The sequence below is a fragment of the Crassostrea angulata genome, chromosome 6 (genome assembly GCF_025612915.1).
Source record: "Crassostrea angulata isolate pt1a10 chromosome 6, ASM2561291v2, whole genome shotgun sequence".
Classification (NCBI taxonomy): Eukaryota; Metazoa; Mollusca; class Bivalvia; order Ostreida; family Ostreidae; genus Magallana; species Magallana angulata.
In genome coordinates, this window is record NC_069116.1 from 764,741 (window position 1) to 782,051 (window position 17,311).

General features: G+C 35.0%; 1 protein-coding gene and 1 pseudogene across 2 annotated transcripts; one reads left to right on the forward strand and one right to left on the reverse strand.

The window, feature by feature from the left end:
• Window positions 1-1,117: 1,117 nt before the first annotated feature.
• On the reverse strand, window positions 1,118-3,674 carry LOC128190574 (uncharacterized; annotated as a pseudogene).
• A 5,347-nt stretch (window positions 3,675-9,021) lies between these two features.
• On the forward strand, window positions 9,022-14,414 carry LOC128189804 (ileal sodium/bile acid cotransporter-like). Of its 2 annotated transcripts, XM_052861567.1 has the most exons (5): window positions 9,022-9,101; window positions 9,362-9,450; window positions 10,754-11,820; window positions 12,082-12,256; window positions 13,053-14,414. In XM_052861567.1, exons 3-5 carry the CDS (start codon window positions 11,116-11,118, stop codon window positions 13,730-13,732), a joined length of 1,560 nt encoding a protein of 519 aa, XP_052717527.1. In that variant the 5' UTR covers window positions 9,022-9,101; window positions 9,362-9,450; window positions 10,754-11,115; the 3' UTR covers window positions 13,733-14,414. The 2 variants fall into 2 exon arrangements, with proteins under 2 accessions (XP_052717527.1, XP_052717529.1); XM_052861569.1 differs by lacking the exon at window positions 9,362-9,450 and having other exon boundaries at window positions 9,039-9,101.
• Window positions 14,415-17,311: the final 2,897 nt, after the last annotated feature.

Sequence of the window (17,311 nt, forward strand, 5' to 3'; positions counted from 1 at the left end):
ACATGTAGCACTTATCTTTCAGTCAAATAAATTCATAAATTCATACATGTAGTGCTATTAAACAACTATTATCATCATTCATACATGTTGCACTAAATGCTAAATAACATCATTGATTCCTACATATAGCACTAATAACATCAATTCATACATGAAGCACTATTTGCCAAATAACATCATCAATTTAAACATGTAGCAATTTAAGACAACTATGGTCATTAATTCATGTATGTATATGTTTCACTATTGGCCAAATAACATCATCAATTCATGTAGCGCTGTTAGCCAAATAACCTCATCAATTCATACATGTGGCGCTACTAGTCTAAGAACATCACCAATTCAAACGTATAGCACAATTGGCTAGCCAAGTAACACCATCAATTCACACAAGTGCTATAAGTCAACTTTTATCATCGAATCATCCATAAAGTTTACATGTACATCCTCAATTGATACACGTAGCGCTATTAGCCAAATAACAATCAATTCATACCTGTAGCGCTATTATTACAAAAACATTATCAATTCGTATACATGTAGTGCTAATAGAGGACTAACATCATCATTCATACGTGAAATGCTATTAGAGAACTGACAACATCAATTCATATAATTATGTAATGTTTTTAGCAAACTTACATTATCAATTCCTTCTTGTAGCACTATTAGACAAATAAAATTATCAATTCATACATGTAGCACTATTAAATAACTAACATCATTAATTCATACATGTAGAGCTACAAGCCAACATTCATACATGTAGCACTTTTGGCTAAATAACATCATCAATTCATACAAGTGATGTTAGACAACTCTTATCATCAAATCAATAATGAAGTGCTATTATCTAGTTTACATCCTCAATTGATACATGTTTGTCTATTAATGGCCTAAAATAATCATTTTATACCTGTAGCGCTATTAGAAGACTTACGTCATTAATTCATACACATGTAGTGCTATTAGAGGACTAACATTATATAAATAGTGCCTGTTTGGGAGGGTAACAGTTGAAATTGACACCCCGAGGACACCATTGTCAACCGACGCGAAGCGGAGGTTGACAATGGTTTTCGAGTAGTATTTAACATGAAAATATAATAATATCAATTCATGCATGTATCACAATTCTCTTTGAATACTGAAGTTGATCAAGATTCATAGATGGCTGTGATTTTACAGGGGAGTAATTTCCATAAGACAATAATTTCACAGCTTCATTGAAGATTTCATGCTCTGATCTTTCATCTTTGGACTGATCAGACCCCACAGTTTTCTGAGATGACAGAAGATCAAAATCTGAAAATAAATATAAAAATAAATATATACCGGTATATTCATTAAAATATATATATTCAAAGTATTAGACTAAACTCAGCTGTTGGATACACACATATATGTACCACTATAATATACATGTAAAGCGTTGACAGCTTTAATAACAACTATATGACATCTCAGAAAAAAATATGCATTGTAAAATTCACATATGATAATCATTTCAAGTGGCAGCCAATCTTTGAATGACCTCGATCCCTAAGATGATCACAGTGACTTTTATCTACATTTAGCATTGTCCTTGTGCCTGAATCACATTTAAACTCATTGAACTGTAAAACTGAAATTCAACCATACAGTTCAAGAAACATATTTACCACCCATGCGGCAATAATGAAAAAGGTAAAATAATTCATATTTGGAATATCTATGATAATCTATAATAATAATGCCAAGTATGCGTCATTAATCATCTTGTACAGTACACAAAAAACTAGCGCACATAAAACTTTTATAAACAGCCACAACACTAGACAATAAAAATAATTCTATTAAATTGTAAAACATATATTTTTTCACTGTTATACCTCTTGGGTTAGAAAAAGATATACCAGCGTCCATTGCTTCAGGATCTGTAGTTTTCCTAATAAACAGCATATTTCTACAAAAGAGTACATTTAATGTATATCTAATATAATGTATATGTAGTCTATATACTGACAAAAATATAGCCAAATCTTATTTCTGATTTTCATACACAATATCTAATGTACATATACAAGTATCAATTGAATATCCCAAATGTTGATTAGTTGAACTCTCAATAGACATATTGTAATATAACTAAATATAAAGTGTAGATGATTAAAGATTTTGATCCATTAAAAGACATTGTTATTATCAGTTATTCTAATGTTGTCCAGCTAAATAAGCTTTTAGCATGAATACAAACTATACTGCTATCTTAATGGGACAAATACATTAACCATTTGAAATGCCCTTTGATTTTTAAGACATTTTCATGTATAAACCTGTTTTTCTCTTAAATACTTCAATGAAAGATCCAGGCCTGGCACCCCCCCCCCCATATCTTTGGTGTGAAATTATCAGACAACATTTGTTCTTACATGTAGTACATGTACTCCTCAACTCCTTTGTATTTATATTTTCTGTTTCATATATAGTGTACAACAAAGTTTTATGAGTTGAAAACATCATAATAATTCAGTCAATCAGTTGTGTAAAAAACACACCTTTCAACTCCTCCTTCAGATCTGTATTAATCTTGACACAGTTTTCTCTCAATGCGTCTTCTGCGAACACCTATTTAATGGTAAAATTCCAAACATCATTCTGATGTGTCCATTATGCATTAATTTCCCCTAGACGTTGGTTCATTTTACAGAGTTTTTGTTCATAATCAAAACAATAATTTATCAGTGACAACAGGTAAGAAAATTGAGATCAAGCATGGGTTTATAAAAGCACTAATTCATTTCTTGAATAATAAAATTAGGTTTTCAAATTTGTATGAGTATTTCAACAAGTAAATTTTAAGTTTAGAACACTATACCACTATAAAAAATGAACTGTATATCTTTTCATAGATATCTAATCAAATGGGGAGGGGGGTAGTTTTAATCTGATATTGATGTGCATTTATTTTATGCATAAATACACGTAGTAGGTCCTAGCAATATTTACTGGTACACAAAAGAGTACTGTTATATAAATATTTTTGGTTTGTTAAGAATTATGTCATTAGGTAAAGGCAATTTTTTCTTACCAGAACCAGTTGGAAAATGTGTGCTCAGCTTCATCCATATCTCTCGGCTTTGAATGATTGTAATTCCAATCGCGATTGTGTCAGATTGAGATTTTTTATGTAGTGAATGACAGCATGTTCTCCTTTTCCTTTTCCACTGAATTCCAGTCCTGCCTGTGTTTAGCACATGTACGCCCGCTGAAATTTGACAGCCTCAGCCCATGCACACCAGCACAATGATTCTGGTATTTGTGCAAAATCTGACTCAGATGTACATTCAAAAAATCTCAAGTGTGCTGAAGTGTCTTTCTTACAATCTTAAAGTATATTATCTGCTTTCTCTTTACAATTTTCACCAAAACTACATTTCAAACCATCCATTTTGTTGACATTTGGCTTTCTCCAATCATTCTTCTTTATCTTCTTTACACGAGAGTTCCACAAAGGGAGATAATTTAATTTGTAAAAATCCCGAATTTAAACACCGGAATATAAGCTTAATATTTATTTGCAACCAAATTCCCATTCAAATATATATTTTTATGGATAATTCTATTGTTTGAACCAAGAAACTCTAAATTTAAAACGTTTCTTGGGGTTTTATATCCTACTAAGAGAAGTTGTGTGTTTTAGACATTATCTATCTTATTAAAATATTTGATTATTTAGCTTAAAATCAAAGAATGAATTAAAAAATATTTGTGCACCAAATCAAATATTTGTATCAGATGTTATGTGAATCTGACTCCATGTATGATTAAACTCTATTTAATACTTAAATGACTATCTGAAATTAGCCTTATTCATGCATAAAATTTATCATGAATAATGAGCTAAAAATAGAAATGGTCTTATCTGGGGGATTTCAGTGGTGCAGATAAATTTAACCATGAAAATTTGATAAAATATACAATATACTTTAGATATATCCAGATAAACTATGAAAATTAATCAAATTGGGGGATCAAGTTTTATATAGGAATATATAGAGGAAATCTTTTAAAAATCTTCTTCTCAAAAATATTTGGCCAAGAAATCTCAAATTGGCATGTAACCATCCTTAGGAAGTGTAGATTCAAGTTTGTTCAAATCATGGTCCCTGGGGGTAGGGCGGGTCACAATGAGGGAGGAATTTTTATAGATAGAGAAAATCTTTAAAAGTCTTCTCCTCAAAACTATTAGGCCTGGAAAGGCCATATTTGAGTGGAAGCATCCCCAGATCATATAGATTCAAGTTTGTTTAAATAATAGTCCAGGGGTAGGGTGAGGCCACAATGGGGGATGAATTTTTACTTAGGAATATATAGAGAAAATCTTTAAAATCTTCTTTTTAAAGAATTTTTGGCCAGAAAGGGTTTAAACATGTGTAGAGGCATCCTTGGGTAGTGTAAATTCAAGTTTGCAAAATCACAGTCATTAGTGGTAGGGCGGGACCGTGATGGCGGTTTGAATTTTTACATAGGAATATAAAGAGAAAATCTTTAAAACTATTCTGGGAAAGTGTTCAGTTCAAAACTCAGTACTTAGTGTGAAAGCAAAGGTTATGCAGATTTAAGTCTGATGAAACCATGATTCCCTAGAGAAAATGGGGCCATGAAATGGGGGGGGGGGGTATATAGGAATAGAGAAAAATCTTCTTACAGGTACAACAACAAAAGGGGCTTGGTATTTACCAAAAAATAAGAGGTTGATAAAAATTGGCAGATTTTCAATTTTTTTTAGCAAGATCTACTGTACTCAGTTGTCAATATATTTTGATACTGTAATGCTAATTTGATCAGAATTAAGGCAATTGTTGCTCAGGTGAGCGATGTGGCCCCTGGGCCTCTTGTTATGATTTCTTTTTGGTTCAGTTTCACTTTAAGGTACTTCACTACACCGAGACTTATACATGTACTTTTTAAGACACTACGTCACAAGATTGCGATTTAAATGTTTTGTTAAACTGTTTGTATCAACTGATTCAGATGTGTATTGTCATAGCATAGTGGTTAAATCATTATGCTTGTGAACCGCAGGTCATGAGTTCGAATCCACCTGGGGCTTTTGTTCATGTTTACTGAATGACATTTTTGAAAATATCATTTTTTACTTAAAATTGAACATTTTTTCGCCTATTTGACATATATACTTCTTATCCATCATGCTTTCTATCATGATCAAGTAATTTTCTGCGGATTTGAGAAACTATTTCAAGGTGTAGTGTGGAACCTTAATGTCTGGCTGTATTTGCTACAGAGTTGTTAAGATGCAAGGGAGCAAACTCTCAAAAAGTAGACAATCACATATAGTCTTGCCAAAATCCTCATCAATTCTTAATTCACCACAGAGACACATCTGTGTGATATTAAATTAATTCAGTTGATGACAGATCTTACAATGTTTGAATCTGACTTCTTGGGGTGTCCTTTCATTAAAAAATTGATATTACACCATCACTTCACATATGTATACATCCAGTCCTTTAATGTATATATATGTGGGGGTGTGTGTGTGTGTTGGTGTGAAAAAGCCTGGGACTGATGTATGTCCTGTTTACATGTTTTCTAGTTTAATTCAGTGTGTTCTGTTCTATGATTTGATATAAATCTGTCCAGATGATGCCGTACCTGTCCAAAGACACACAACATTGTTGTTATAATTGTAAGGTAGTCCATTGTGATACGATTTATCAGAGCCAAATATCTTAATAGGCCTTAAACAGGATTATATTGATTGACATTCCATTCATTAAAAAATATATAGATTTAGAACCATTTTAACGAGAGCTTGGACTTTGGGTAGTTGTGTTAAGCAGCTATGTGATGTAGGCCTGTCTATTTCATTGCTGGCGACTCATCTATGGCTCTTTGAAATCAACAAGATTTGTCTGGCTTTTGAGCAAAGACTATGCAATCGGTGTAAATTTCGCTTGAACCAGAGTCATTTTTAACTTGTTTTGACGCAAGAAAGAGATAGTTACGTCCTACTGAAAGTCCAAGGTCTTGTTAAAATGGTTCTGTAGTTCTGTGTAATTGATATCATATTGATAAGATTTATACAGCAGTGATAACAGTACACTACATGTATATACTGGTTATATTGTTTACTTAGTCATTATCTAATTGGTGCCATTTATATAAAAATTGTATTGTTGTTTTCAGCACAGCACATGAAGAAACTTAATGTGTTCATATATTTTGTATATACACCTGTAAAAACCTTCGCAGTAAATGCTGTAGAACCATGGTAGTATAAAATGGTGAGGTTTCTAGTTGATAGATTGGGTGTGTGGATAGACATAACGCAGTCATTTTAAGAGATTCTGTTATTGAAAAAGTGCAATAAACATTTGTAACATTCACCAGTTGTCTTATTTATTACCCTACTCCTGACAAAACGATTTAAAACATCGACCTTGTTTCGATGTTTACCTGTAGAGTAATTTCCTTCAAAGTTCAATGTCTTGATTTAGAGTTATTTATTGTGCAATGGCAGAACAGTGTATATTATTGCTGTATTAATATTGTATTTGGTCTAACGAAGATATATATGTAACATACGAGTATTTTCCACTTTACTTGAGATTGTGTTGGGTTTGCTTTAAAGCTCTACCTGATATATGATACCTCAACAAACTATATTTGTTCCCCGTAAAAGTTACCTGCAATCAAATGGGCTACTGAATTATATAAAAAAATATAATTTTTTTTTTTCAATAATACATAGGGCACTTGAAAATTGAAAACCGATCTTACCTACATATATATATATATATATATATACCCACATGTATATGCGCGGCATTATGATTGCTGGTTCCGTTAATTCCAGTAGCAAAAAACCAACATTATTTCATTGATACATTATAATCCTTGGACTATCTGAAGCCTTTTATTTCAATAAAAGCATTTTTACCACCCCCACCCCAACCCCAATGTAAATAAAAAAAGGTTATGCTACATGTATGGAAGAAAACAGTAATTGTATGAACCAGTTACGCATACATTGATACTCGCAGGGACACACACACACACACACACACACACACACACACATATATATATATATATATATATATATATATATATATATATATATATATATATATATATATATACACACACACACACACACGTCCCTGATACTCGTTTACGGACTAGGATGTGTGCCGGGCCATTCACATCATCATGTTCAATTAAATCAACAGTTACAGTTGGGGTCAGACGACACATTCCTCCAAAATGATAATTATTTTTAAACGTACTTTTCAACGACCATATTATATACCAAATAAAATCAATATTATTTATTATCATTTTTAAAATGATTATAATTTCAAAATTATTTATATATATGCCGAAAATTTTCATACAAGTACTTCATATGTCTTTTCAATAAAGATTAAATAGGAATTTGCATTCTCTAGCGTTTTCACAAATGCCTGGTTAGGTACCCTAATTTTTTGCAAGAAAGCTTGTCAAAGATATTGAAAGACAGTAACAAATTCCTTGAGAAAGTTCTATAAAACTGAGGGACGTGTCGTCTGACCATAACTTGTCCACTGAGGTCCATGGACCTTTCCTCAGTAATAAGTCGGGACTTCATTCGAATCAGATTGTATGAAATCATTATACTTATTAGTTCCGTTATCCGTTTCCTTCTCTTAAAATTCTTGTGCACCATAAATTTCATTTTCAAAAAAAACAACTATCCATGTGAGCAGGCACACGTGCGTGTGTTGATCGTCTGCTATCTGAGCACTGCGTGTATATGTATCTTCCTTCCTGGCTATCACTGATAGAGGGGACGAAAAGTGAGTACGTGATATTCTCTCTCTCTCTCTCTCTCTCTCTCTCTCTCTCTCTCTCTCTCTCTCTCTCCTACAACTAACTAACGAAATGAAAAGTTTTTAGATAATTTTGTTACAATTGCATTGCTTAAAAGGCACGTGGCGCTGTTTTTGAAAGGGGGCAGACTCGTCCCCCAAAAATACATAATCATGAAAATCCTAATCCGTAGGAGGGGGGGGGGGGGTAGAGCAATATATCAATAACTTTTACTCTTCATTTCCTTATTTTCTCTACATGGCCCCCAAAATGGGGGGGGGGGGCTCAATTCAAAAACGTTAACGTTTCCTACGTGTAAATTTAAGAAAACTGTTTGCTGCGACATCCTGTTGCTATGTGCCTGATTAAAATTGCTATTGATTTAAGTGTGCTATCTTAAATATCGTCTGTTTTTTTCTTGTTGACAAAATCTCTATTATAATCTGATTAAATGCTGTGAACAAAAAAAACCTATGTACTACACTTCATCGCACCACAAGGTCCATGCTGACAGAAAACATGCATGTGCCAGTCACCGTTGTCAGCGAAGTCCACTCGCTGGTTCATGGCTGATAGCTAGTCCACTCACTGGTTCATGGCTGATAGCTGATACCAGCGGCTAGGAATGAGGGGTATGGTGTGTATATGTTAAACTTCTTAATTCTTCTTTTTTTTTAGGAAAAAAAAACGAAATCGGGGTGTAAAAAAAACCTCGTTAAATTATTTCTAATTATAGATACAGAACTGATCACAACATTGCTTCAGTGTACCAGAGTGTTGGAAACAAATAACGTGGAGAGATGACAGGATTTTTTTAAATGCTTAACTTTCAAAAAATGCAAGAATTATATTTTTTCTGGAAAACATTTTCTGGTTTAATGTTAATCTACATCCTGAGAGGGAACAAAGTCCTTTGGCAAATCTTTAGATATGATAATGTAAATTAGGAAATCAGATCCCATGCAGAAGACTTCGGACAGTCAGCTTTTATTTAATATCAACTTCATTAGGAATTCAATTTGAGGAATACAGCACATTACAGAGATAACTGTTGGATTGAATTCGCGTTAAATAGATTTAATACGATAACTGTCTTGGAGTAGATCTGCCAAATCTGAGCAACAAACGTATAATGAAATACATTGTATAATTTGGAATTTTTAGTATCAGAGAAGCAACATTTTAGCACCCAAAGACTCCAATGACTGCTGAATGGGCAAACCCAGGGCCAACCTCTTACTCAGGTAAACGGAACATATGGATGAATTCCTTTGTTTGATCTCAACACTTTTGTGTTTTTGTTTGTTTGTTTGGGTTTTTTGGCATTTGCCTGCCACGTACTTAAAGCTTGTGCATGAGCGATCGGTGCTATAGAACCGGGCCCCAGGTAAGATCAGCTGTACACAGTTTCTGACATTTAAGTTTTGGTGAAAAAAAAAGGAACACGTAACTCGCTATTTCAGGACCACTTGCACACATTATATCCAAATATAAATTACTGCAGGTCTTTAACCTAAATGACAACGTCACTGCCCCGATAGTTGGGAATGATAACCCTAAAGGTGTGAGGAGCTGAACAGAGATTCCTGAGAGGTAACTTTTAAGCCTATCAAATATTGTAATTTTGGAAGGTAAATTTAAGGCGTTAAAAGTTTCACCTACATTATTAAAACTTTGTGAAAGTTCCTCTTTGTTTATTGATAGAACTCTTTAACGCAGAATTTTCGCTCAAGTTAAATTTTCGCCCCGTCCTTATTCACTAAGTGAATTTAGAACGGGCAATTGCAAATGCATGCGTGGGAATTGTCCGTCCCACTTGTCATCTTTACTGAAAGGTAGATGACGTGAAAGCGTCTCTGTTTCAAGGCATCAGTGAGATGTCTTTAGTTCTATAAATGCCCAGTATTAAGTTTAATTTTTGGAAGCCTGTGATAACATCATGGTCTATAAAGCATCTGTAAAGTGGACAGTTTTGTTCGTGGTAGCGATAGGCGAGTACCCAGTAGTCGGTGGGGTACTTTCCCTGGGGGCAGTGACCATGTTCCGCTATATTCACAAAGTAGTAAAAGTCCCCATGTAGAAATGGTGGATGAACTATTATTCTATAAATGGGACTTTCTTATCGTCTTCACTGAGGGCCACTGATAACCAGTAAAATGTTTACAGGGGCACACCAGTAGTTACATGTATATGCACGGTTAATATAATGTGTATAATTTCACCCCGATTATTTTATTTGTGTCACACTCTGCAGACGCTGTCTGTTGACAAAACATGGAGAGTTTGTTTGCCTAAAGTGTTTGCTTTGGACCAGACCTGCTTTGGACACCGAATTTAGTACACATGTAAAATTTAATGGACGGAGACCAAACAAAGTAACAAAGCAGAACAATTTTCACTTTATTAGTGACCCACCCATTTTTATTTTCCAACACGTTTTATTTTGTTTTTGACTTTTTTTTTTGGACAAACTATTAGCGTGATTTTCATAATCACACGTACAAATGCCAAATTAAATGGCGAGAAAGCAAACAATCCAGCAACGAAAAACGATTTTTACTTTCTGAGTGATAAATCCGTATCAAATTTTAAGTGTTTGTTTTTATGGATATTTTTTGCTGTACGTTTTTTTTTTTGAAAGCAATATGTGATTGCCATTCCACTATCATAGAACATTTTGGGACATTTCTTTCCTGACAAGAGGCATCAGTATTACTCAGACATAGACACGCAAGCTTATTTTTATAATAGTCACAAGTACATGTAGATTACATAAGCTTTCATTAGGGTCAGTCATCGTATAATAGAGAAATTTAGTGAATGGAAAAAAGGTTGCGTGGGACTGACGTTAAATTACTTTAAATTGCTGTAATTTTTATTCATCTCTGTATTTCAGCTAGAACACCGACTAAATAAATAACCCCAGGCTGTTTTTCATAAGAACATGGAATTCCAAACAAATACAAAGTTTTGAAGTCAACAAATAGACCTTGCGACGAACTTGATTGAAATCCATAGCCAAGGAGGCCTGTTTTCATTGGCGATTAAGCTCCAGTGTCTGACGATTAACAGTCCATAAAATGAGCAAGGGGTTTAAAGTTTTACGCCATTCAGTTTTCTTTTGGTGTACATGATACCCGTCAGTCTCAGCGGTCGGCCACAGAAACTCGACCTCTCGAATGTGATTTCTGAATCAGAGTTAACAGGATTTAAAGTATGCAGACGCCGATTTAAAATTTAAGGGACATTCCGGGAAAAATGACGTTGAGGATTTTAGCGATACTCTTACTGACTCTGGAGGGCATAAGTGCTGAGAGTGGTCAAGTGGCACCAGACAATGCATCGAATCGAACCGGGGGCCCGATGGAGTTGAGCTGGGGCCCGCTGCAGCCGTTTGTCCTGACCATGTATCAAGAGAGTACGTTTTCTGTGGAGTACACTTTATATTGTAATCACAGCAGTGACCGGTACAGGGTGGAGATCTCCAGTAAACGTCACGTGGTCTTTACCGTCCGGCAGGACGCCATTGTCCTCTACTGCTCCAACGCCACGGACATTTTGATGAACGTAACCGACACCGGTCCACAGGTTATTCCAATCCCAGTGACGTCATCTACACCCTCTCCTCGCTATCACGTCATACAGAGGAAGGGTCTCCGCGGAAAATTGACCTTGGCTCTTTATGGTGAACTCATAGGGCGGGCGTTGTTGGACGTCAAACTGCAAAAGGTCGGGAACTCCCTCCAAAACGAGACTACGGCTGATCGTCACGTGTTCAATGTGGTAGTGTTTAGAAAACTTGGGGTGTTCGATACGGTTTTCCGGGTACTTATTTACATTTTCATAGTGTTTGTGACCTTGGCCTTTGGATGTAAACTTGACATTGATGTTGTGAAGGAGAACTTACGACGTCCTGTTGCCCCCGCCATAGGTCTGTGCTGTCAGTACATACTGATGCCCATGGTGAGTCACTCTGCACTACTCCCCTAAATTAATCAGTCTCCAAGTTTAAAAACATCTGATGTCTCACTTATCAAAGGAATACATAGTAGAAAATAAGGCTTTGAACCAATGTGAGCTCCTCTAAACCAATTGTCTTCCGATCCAATCTTATTATTGTAAAAGTCTTGAGAAAAATGGTTCACTTGAAAAAAAGTGTCATTTTTTGAGCGCATTTTTAAGGTAATGAGACATTGAAAATATCTGTGTTAACGTTTATTTCAGATCGCATTTGCTATCGCAAAATTAGTTGTTCCAAACGATCCCGCTGTGGCTCTTGGAATATTTATTTCCGGAGTATGTCCAGGAGGCGGAGTCAGCAACATTTACTCACATCTATTGGATGGAGACCTGTCACTCTCGATTACCATGACAACCATTAGTACCATTGCTGCTCTAGGTAATATGGATTGTTCTGACACAAAGAAGTTATTTACTAAGAGCTAGTGTCTCACATAGATTGCTAAAAGAGCAAACTAAAGACGTGGGGGAGAATGAGAATTTGTAATCACCAACATTCATCTTCACAAGCCAAGTGGTTGTCCTTCCACTTCCCTCCCCATGGACCGAGGACCCTTGGCTAGCGAAGATGCAGAATGTAAAAAAAATGCGCTTAGATCTGGTTATAAACTAAGTTTTAAATTTCAGTTGACAAAATATAAGGTAAAAAACATTGTTACTTTTACAAATAGGTAACAAGAATTATATTTAAGATACTATTTTAATTTTCAGAGAAAATGTCTAAAACGAAAGTTCAATGAAACACCTGTATTTTTATTTAAAAAAAGATCCTGAAGATGAGGTGGTCGCTATAAATGGAATAAAATGGGGGAACCTATGGCCTGTTCCACTAGTCAACAATAGCGAGACACCCCTCCGTTCTTTGGTTAAGTTTCAGGATTTTGTGTCTATCATTGCCAGTACCTTTAATTTTTAGGACGTAGACAATTTCTTCATGTGTGTGTCAATGTTCCAGTTTTTCGTAATGTCCGTTGTTTATTCCTAAAACTAAACGACGAACGTTACGTAAAATCTTCTTCCGCTCGCGATTATTAAGTGTTAGAAATGTTATACTACATGTAGTATCTAAGTCAAATATATGAATCTAAACATCGCTAATTTTGTTAACAAGTAGTGTGTTTTCTAAACAAAGCATTGTCAAGTAAAGTTTTGTATCCTGAGTGTGTATGTTACAGGAATGATGCCTCTGTGGATCTACACGCTGGGTAAAGTGTTCACTGACGAGCTGGGCGGGGCCACCAAGATGGATATCCCCTTCCTGAACATCTTCACCGCCCTCATCATCCTGATCGTGCCGCTACTGGTGGGCGTGGCCATCAAGTACAAGCTCCCGCGCCTGACCAAAGTCCTGATGAAGATCATCACCCCCGTCACTCTCTTCGTCATCATCATCCTCATCTCCGTGGGCATCTACACCAATCTCTTTATCTTCAAGTTCTTTGAACCCAAGGTGATTCTGGCCGGGTCCCTGCTGCCGTACTGTGGTTATATACTCTCCGGTATCATCAGTCTGATTCTACGACAATCTTGGACCAAGGTCAAAACTATCATTATAGAGACTGGCATTCAAAACCAGGGCGTCGCTATTTTGCTCATGTTCACTGCCTTCCCGCCCCCTGACGGCGAGATAGCAGCCGTGGCACCCATTGCTTCCGGGGTCATGACCCCTCTACCTCTGTTTGTGCTCACCATTATCTACCAAATTTACAAACGTTGTAACAAAGATAAATACGCAAGCGTACCGGAAAAGGATGCGACGAAACGTGGCGATGTGGACATGGAGGTTAAAAATGGCAGCACTAAAATTATTGTCAATGGAAATAAAGAAGAGAAGGAAATGTTACAAGACGGCTGATTGTTGTGTTGTTGTGGGACGGTGCTAAGTTTCCAAATATGCAATATGATATATAGTTTATTATATTGGTGACCTGTAATATGTAAACAATGTGATCAATGACTTTTATACAACCCTCCAATATATAAATATCCAATGTATGGATGTAAGCAAAACTGTATTTAATGTCTCACAGTCATTGATTACGGTAACGAACGATGGAAGTTATTATTATTTTTTTTAAATGGATGGTATAGAGTAAAAAAAAAATGAAGACACAAATTAAAAAATGTGATAGTAATAGGCCACAAACTGCCTTCCCACACACATAGATATTTAAAACATATCATGTAAACTTGTTAACTTTAAATAATAATATGCTAATTTTTCTGATGAATATGATGTTTTGGATGAATTCATTCACCTGACTCCTGATACAATTTAAATACAAAATTCTGAAAACTTTGGTCTGTTGGTCAGTGTTGAAAAACATTATATTTGAAAGAAAAATGATCTTCTATAACCATGTAAACTGATTAGATATTGGTATATAGGGCATTTATATGTTTGTATAACTCTTGTTCAATATTTTGTTCGATATGTATACTAATAGACTACAGTTTTATAGTGATTTATGTAAACACATTATTTTGTTATAAAAATTGTTTTTTATTCAGAAATGTCAATATAAATTTTTAAATTCTTCCGTAGTTTGTATTACGTTCCTAATACTAAAGTATTGGACACGATAAGAGGGTATCTGTGTATCACAAACATCTTGTTCTGTAAGGCTCAGTGGAGTCGGAAGCAAATTAAAATTGGTGGTGGTGGTGGTGGTGGGGGCTAGATTTATCAGGAACATTGACAAGCAAGACAAAAAAAATAATGTCTAACTTTGCAAACAAAGTGTGTGTGTGCCCCTTTAGCCCCCCCCCCCCCCCCTTTACGGTTCCGTCGCCTATGTAGGTGGAAACTAGAACGCTAGTCTTCAGTTGTAAGAAATGACCTTACGTATATGAATTATCACCTGTTTATTCAGAATACGAAGAAGTCACCGCATGTTAGAATTAATATAAGATGATCCAATCAAATCTGTTACAATAACGAAATACGTTGCAGATAATAGTGTACGGTCCTCTCTCATCTTAACTTGGTTGCATGAAAAGACGTAAATTTTTCTAAGCCCAATAAAATATATTGACCAATAACAAAGCTTTATCAGATATTGAACTTTGATGCGATCTTTGATAATCAAATCAGTTTAAATTTTTCACAGCAGAGGGCGTGTTTAATTTAAACATGTCACCATGTTAAATAGCGTCACATCATATAAATATCGTAAAAGAGAACAATTCGCGAAATATGGATTAACAACGATTTTGATATGGCGAGATCCATTTACGTAGAGTGCTGGATGTTCAAAGAGTGCTTGAACACAAATTTCTATATCCGAACAGTATATATTAGTACGGAGAATAAGGAGAAATTATTTATACATTTACTACATAGTAACTCCCAAGGAGTCAACTAAGACCTTCATAGTGTATGCTTATGATGAGATCAAATTGTAATTAAAAATGGTAGTCATATATATACAAAAGTAAAATGATGCTAATATTTCGTCCCATAAATTCACACGTCACATTTGAACCTCCTGAGTGTTTTGTGAAACCGTTCTGAATCGTCACCTTGGTAACATAATCCATGCATATATATTTTGTACTTGCGCAAAAAAAAGATCGAATTAATTATCAAACTTTCTGCATGACCTGGTAAACATCAGCTTGATATTTCAATTTTTTATAAATACGACACGATCGTATCTCCCAATGAATAAAAGAATGGGGCAGTATCATGTTTATAGAAAGATAGGTTTACATAACCGTAGCATTTTAATCATCACACAAACATGCGTACATCGCATCCTACATAGAAATATCATAACATTTTCATCTTTTTTATAAGCACTCACAATGACCTGAAAGTCCCTCTTTTAAACAGCTTAGCTGAGTTGTTTTTTGGCGGGTATTTTTTTCGCGGTACTCATTTCTACACGGCGCAAGAGATTTGTGATATCAATGGCTAAGTTGGCACTATCGTCATTGTCTAGGATAGTAAACAAATATTAAATAATTGGGACTCTGTCTCTGTAGTGTCTCTCTTTGATAGACAACCTACAGGGCCACACTACCGCAGGGTACTACAGCGTCGCATCATACATAGACAAATCATAGCTTTTTTCCTTTCTTTGATAAGCACTAGCTAACAATGAACTCTTTAAATAGTTTAGCGGGGTTCGGGATTCTTGGCATTTCTCTGCAGTGTCTCTCTGATAGACAGCGAACAGTACCATACTACAGCATAGTACATTTACCTCTACACTGTGACCACGTGACTCGATCTACTCATTCATGACTATAATAAATAACAAAGTTAATGAAAATACGTACTAGTATTTCTATACCGAATGACAAATCAATCTAGATGAAGACATGATTTTTTGTCGTATCTTTGTAGTATTAATGGATTTCCATTGTGAATTAAAGGGGGATGGTCACGATTTTGGTCAAATTTCATTGTTTACAGTGCTTTAGAAATGCATTTCTAATGATCAACTAAAATTTGAGAGTCAGTAGTAGAGTTATAAGCAAGACACAGGGCTCACAAATCTTTGTCATGTAAACAAGGCTTGTGCCCTGTTTTTGTTTACATTGGTTCAATACACCAGTAAGCCCTTTTTTCTTGCTAATTTCTTTTCGTTCTAATTTGTTTTAAGCATAAATAAATAGTATCTATTGTTTATCTCATTCATTTTGGGTCTAAAACTGGGCTTTTCACTTCTTTCAAAACGCAAAACAGAGCTTTGTTTACATGGCAAAGAATTGTAAGCTCTGTATGTTCTTACACGACGACTGACACTTAAATTTTGGTTGACCATAACAAATGACTTACTGAAGCATTGTAAACATTAAAGGGGCATGGTCACGATTTTGGTAAAAAATTATTTTTTCGATTTTAATGTTTACAATGCTTCAGTAAAGCATTTTTAATAGGCAGCCAAAATTTGAGTGTCATTTGTTGAGTTATAAGCAAGCTACAGAGCTTACAATTCTTCGCTATGTAAACAAAGCGTTTGTTTATATTTTGAATGTTGAAATGAAAAATCCAGTATTAGACCTCTAATAAGTGTGTCAATCGTTAGGAACTGTATATTTGTGCTTAAAATGAATAAAAAGATTAATCAGCTTGAAAAAGATTTTTTACTGGTATATTGAACCTATGTTCAATAACAAAAACAGGGCACGAGCCTTGTTTACTTGACGAAGAGTTGTGAGCCTTATATCTTACTTAAAACTCATCGACTGGCACCCAAATTTCATTTGATCATTAGAAATGCATTCCTAAAATAAAAACAGAAAAATAAAATTTGACCAAAATTTGACCAAAATCGTGACCATGCCCCTTTAAAAACGGAAAAATAATTTATGACCAAAATCGTGACCATGCCCCTTTAGTTATAAATGCGGTTGCACTACATATAAGATATGTTAAATGTTTCATTATTTAGGAAAGTCAAAATAAATCCTTTCTATAATACTC

Coding starts and splice junctions, on each gene's coding strand:
- LOC128189804 (XM_052861567.1), top strand. CDS start 11,116: ATGACGTTGAGGATTTTAGCGATACTCTTACTGACTCTGGAGGGCATA. Junction 11,821..12,081: donor AGTACATACTGATGCCCATG/GTGAGTCACTCT, acceptor CGTTTATTTCAG/ATCGCATTTGCTATCGCAAA. Junction 12,257..13,052: donor TAGTACCATTGCTGCTCTAG/GTAATATGGATT, acceptor TGTATGTTACAG/GAATGATGCCTCTGTGGATC.